At 47.8% G+C, this 4,458-nt stretch overlaps 1 protein-coding gene across 1 annotated transcript; it reads right to left on the bottom strand.

Annotated features, from left to right (window-relative positions):
- Positions 1–1,459: 1,459 nt before the first annotated feature.
- On the bottom strand, positions 1,460–4,456 carry LOC104982031 (zinc finger and SCAN domain-containing protein 5B-like; the record flags this gene model as incomplete). Its single annotated transcript, XM_010831337.1, has 4 exons — positions 1,460–2,106; positions 2,469–2,619; positions 3,746–3,952; positions 4,233–4,456. Coding segments are annotated over 4 exons (1,229 nt in total), but the record flags the coding sequence as incomplete, so codon positions are not given.
- Between the last annotated feature and the right edge of the window lie 2 nt (positions 4,457–4,458).

The raw sequence follows: 4,458 nt of genomic DNA, 5'->3' as shown, positions 1-4,458 counted from the left end.
GAGCCTGGTAGGCTACAGTCCACGGGGTTGCAAAGAGTTGGACATGACTGAGCGACTTCACTTTCACTTTCAACAGTTTCTGGCATCCAGAATAAAGCTAACTTTCCTTTCCCCCAACCTGGCCTCTGTATTGGCTTTTAAGTGCGAGCAGCCAGACACCAATATCTATTAAAACGTCATCCTTGAGTTTGCTGCCCCCAACAAATTCCCAGGCTAATTAATAGAAGAAAACACTGATTCTTTGAAAAGAAATACTTTATGATCTCCATTCTGCTCCAAATGAGCTCTCTTCCTTTCTGCTGGAGGAGAGCCAGGTGGGATGAAAGAGTGCTACCTTGAAGAATCTTTTCAAGCTGAGACACCCTAGAATCCCAGTGTTCAAAAGGGCATTAATATCACATTACCTAACAGTTCATAATTCCAGAGGAATACAGTTACTTTAAATGCTCTCGTGGGTGCTCAGTCGGTTCAGTCATATCCGATTCTTTGCAACCCAACAGACCATAGCCTGCCTGGCTCCTCTGTCCATGGGATTCTCCAGGCAAGAGTACTGGAGTGGGTTCCATTCCCTTCTCCAGGGGATCTTCCTGATGGAGGGATGGAACCTGGGTCTTCCATGGTGCAGGTGGCTTGTTTAGCGCTGAGTCACTGGGGAAGCCTTACAGAGGGACGATATTTCCACATAATAATGGCCATGTAACAAACCACAGCTATCATCTACTCCACATAAAAAATCTTGGGGATAGGGTGCGATGATTTGGGAGAATGGCAGTGACACATGTATAATATCATATATGAAACGAGTCGCCAGTCCAGGTTCGATGCACCATAGTCGATGTTTTGCGATGGTGCACTGAGACGACCCAGAGGGATGGGACAGGGAGGGAGGAGGGAGGAGGGGTCAGGATGGGGAACATGTGTATACCTGTGGCAGATTCATGTTGATACATGGCAAAAACAACACAAGATAGTAAAGGTAAAAAATAAAGAAAAAAAAATCATGGAAGCCGAAATACACAGGACACTTATTTGACACAAATGTCTTTGTTTATTTGAAATTTAAATTTCACTGGTGATCCTCTTTTTCATCTGGACACTCTGCTAGGAGCATCCTATTTTACGACGAAATGTTCTCTAATGGGGGGACAATCAGCAGTCACCTCAGTTTCACGAAGAAGAAAACTAATGAGACCTGCATTCACTGAAAGAAGAACAACACGAAGCCACAACTTTTCACAAAAACACAGGCTACACTAAAGTAGAAAACAAAATCTGAAGGAAAAGATAAGTCATCACTCAAATATTCACCTAATTCATGTGAATGGAACCCCATGGGTTCCAGTATGACCATAAGTTCTTCCCATGTCACCCTTTCATTGTATCACATAACTGACAAATAATCCAGAATTTCCTTCTCGGAGCAGAAGGCACTTGGACCTGATGGTGGGTACTGGGTGACTCATTTAGAATGGATTTTCCGGTGGCGTTTGAAAGTGCCCAGGTGACGGAAGGCACCGTGACACTCGGGGCACACGTAGGGCTTGAGCCCAGAGTGGATGCGTTGGTGAACCTTGAGGTTCCCTCGGTGGCTGAAAGCTCTGTCACACTGCTCACAGCGGAAAGGCTTCTCCTGGGTGTGGGTCCTCTTGTGAGCACGCAGTGTGGAGTCGTGGGTGAACTTCTTGAGGCAGAGATCACAGCTGTAGGGCTTTTCCCCAGTGTGGATCCGCTCATGAACCTGCAGATCTGAAGGCTGTATGAACCCTTTGGCACAGATGTCGCATTGAAAGGGCCTCTCTCCTGTGTGTGTCCTCTGGTGCAAGATAAGCTGAGATTGATAAGGAAAGCTTTTTTTGCACATCCTGCATTCAGAGGGTGCCCGTCCCGGGGTTCCTGCTCCCTCAGGAAGACTGGTGGGTCCCACGGTGCCAGATGAACCAACGGAATGGGACCCAAGCTGTCCTGAGAACTCTCCTTGGTCCAAACACGTGGCTGCTTCTTGACGCACGTCTTGGCAAGTCGGACTGCTGTCCCGCTTCCTTTTGACATGTATGCGATTCTTTAGAGGACCTCGTCTGGATCCCCTCGTAGTGGAAACGTCTCCCTCTGGAACACAGAAGGAAAGGGTTCAGGAGCCACATTTTAAATACCACTTTCTTCTTGAGGATTCTTCTGTTTCTCTATGCTCCCAGAATTCGCTGAAAGAAATTCAGCACCACATTTAACATGGAGCATTTTCTGTGCTGCCGGCCTCACTGGAACCCTGATGTTGGCTGAGAAGTTCCCATCAAGCAACCAAGCTAAGAGCTTGGACTGTGGGACACTGGAACGTTGATGATGGAGAAGGTTGGCACTGGACAATGATCTCCACCCACCCATCCAAGGATGGTGATGCTGGCTTCCCAGCCTCATGCCACCATAGGAGGGAGTCACTAACTCTGCTGGATTCCAAGGTTTTGAGTACTCACCAGGACCCTTCAGAAGTTGAGGTGCTTCAGATTGAAGGGTTTTTGTCTCGCCCCTGTCTTCCAGCAGGTCCTTCTCCAAGTTCTCCCTGAGCGTCTGACCCTCCAGCTCACCTGTTTCAGGAACAGTCTCTGGCGGGAGAGCTCTCTCATCCTGACAAGGGACAAACAAGCAGAGTCAAAGCCATTTACCTTAGTCCATGGAAAACTCTTTCCTATTTCCCCATCTGATTCGTATCTTGACCTTATACTCCAACTTTCTTCATGAAATTTTAGGGGATATGCCCTGACTTCTTCTGGTCCACCCCATCACCCTGATTGATAATCATCTTCTGATACTCAAGGCTGTCCTGGATCTATACAGACTGTATCTTGCAATCAAATCAGGACATCACAGTTGGCACTCTGACTTCTGTATGCATAGGTCTCTCCAAATCATACCCACTTCTGACTGCCCCTGACTCTGGAAGTAAAGAACTCTAGGTCCAGCTCTCTTGACTCCATCACTGTTGGAGACTTTGCCTGGATTCATCTTTGTGATAGTGGTTACCCAGTACATAGGAAGAATGATGACCAGTATTCTTGGTCTCTACTCCATGCAAGTAAATAGCATCCCCTGCCTATACCCAACCTTATTTGAACAAATCAACTGTCTTCCATTCATTCTTCAATGTCTGAAAGGGAAAGTGTTAGTCACTCAGTCGTGTGTGACTCTTGCAAACCCATGGACTATAGCTGCCAGGTTCTTTTGTTGATGGGATTCTCCAGGCAAGAACATTAGAGTGTGTAGCCATTCCCTTCTCCAGGGGATCTTCCTGACCCAGGGATCGAACCCAGGTCTCCTGCATCGTCAGCAGATTCTTCACTATCTGAGCCACCAGGGAAGCCCAATGTCTACTGGGGGGCAAAATGAGTCCACTTTGGAGTCACTCCTTCAGTTGCAAGGAATGATCATATTCTGAAATATGACGTGCCCTTGGGCAAAGTGGCCTTGGGTAAATCACCTGTCAGTGCATTTACCTGCAGCAGACTGAACCTAGCATCATATCAGGAAGACAGGATTCCCTTCTCCCCACTCCTAAGACTAGAAGCTTTCATAGCAGAGGGACAGAGATGGATTATCTTCATTCTCACACTGATTAGAAAAAATGCCTAGGAACTGAATGCATCCATGGGAATTCCTGTAAGCAATGGATCCATTCCTGTCCTTTGCCAAATCTCCCCATTACTCCAGCAGCCACACCCACCTGACTCTCTTCTACCTGCTTACACGCTCTCACCTGCACCCTAGATAGGTTTGTGGCTCCTGGAAGATTCTGCAGCTCTGGGCTTCCCTCCTGGCCATCCTCTGGAGGTATGACCCTTGAGGAGGGTTGGGGCCCCCTGCACAGGTCTCTCTCATCGTCCATGTCACTGGCCTTGGCTTCAACCATCTCAATGTCGGGATCACGCACAAGATATTTCTGCCCTTGTATGCAGACTATAGTCTGTGAGGGGAGAAATCAATCAAGATTAGTCTCTATAAGACCTGGAATGTAGTTTTCAGGCATCCAATGGCATTGACAATAGAAGCTCTCGTTTGCTGTAAAAGATCTACATCCTTTGAGTTGAGACAGCAAAAAGTATCTCCCAAATGGCCCAACTGTGAACTTCTCTCACCTGTTTGGGAACCACTGATACAGAGCCAAACCCTCAGGTCCTATCTTGTGATCCCTGCAGCTTGCACGTGTCTCCTTGTCCCACACCCATCACTAAGGTCCTACTCACCCAGGTCTTGGGTTTCTGCTTATTTTTCAGCACGTCCTCCAGGTCTTTGCAACTCTGCACCCCACTTTCTTTGAGCAGGACCTGGCACTCCAGGGGCATGCAGATCATGAACTGCTCCAGCACCAGCCTGTCTATCATCTGCTCCTTGGTGTGAAGATCCGGCCTCAGCCACAGATGGCAGAGTTCACGGAGTCTCCTCAGATCCTTGACGGGGTCTGACTCCTCT

Source organism: Bison bison, unplaced genomic scaffold (genome assembly GCF_000754665.1).
Source record: "Bison bison bison isolate TAMUID 2011002044 unplaced genomic scaffold, Bison_UMD1.0 scf7180017859644, whole genome shotgun sequence".
Classification (NCBI taxonomy): Eukaryota; Metazoa; Chordata; class Mammalia; order Artiodactyla; family Bovidae; genus Bison; species Bison bison.
The sequence above is the reverse complement of the archived record's forward strand: the minus strand, read 5'-3'. Positions and strand labels throughout refer to the sequence as shown.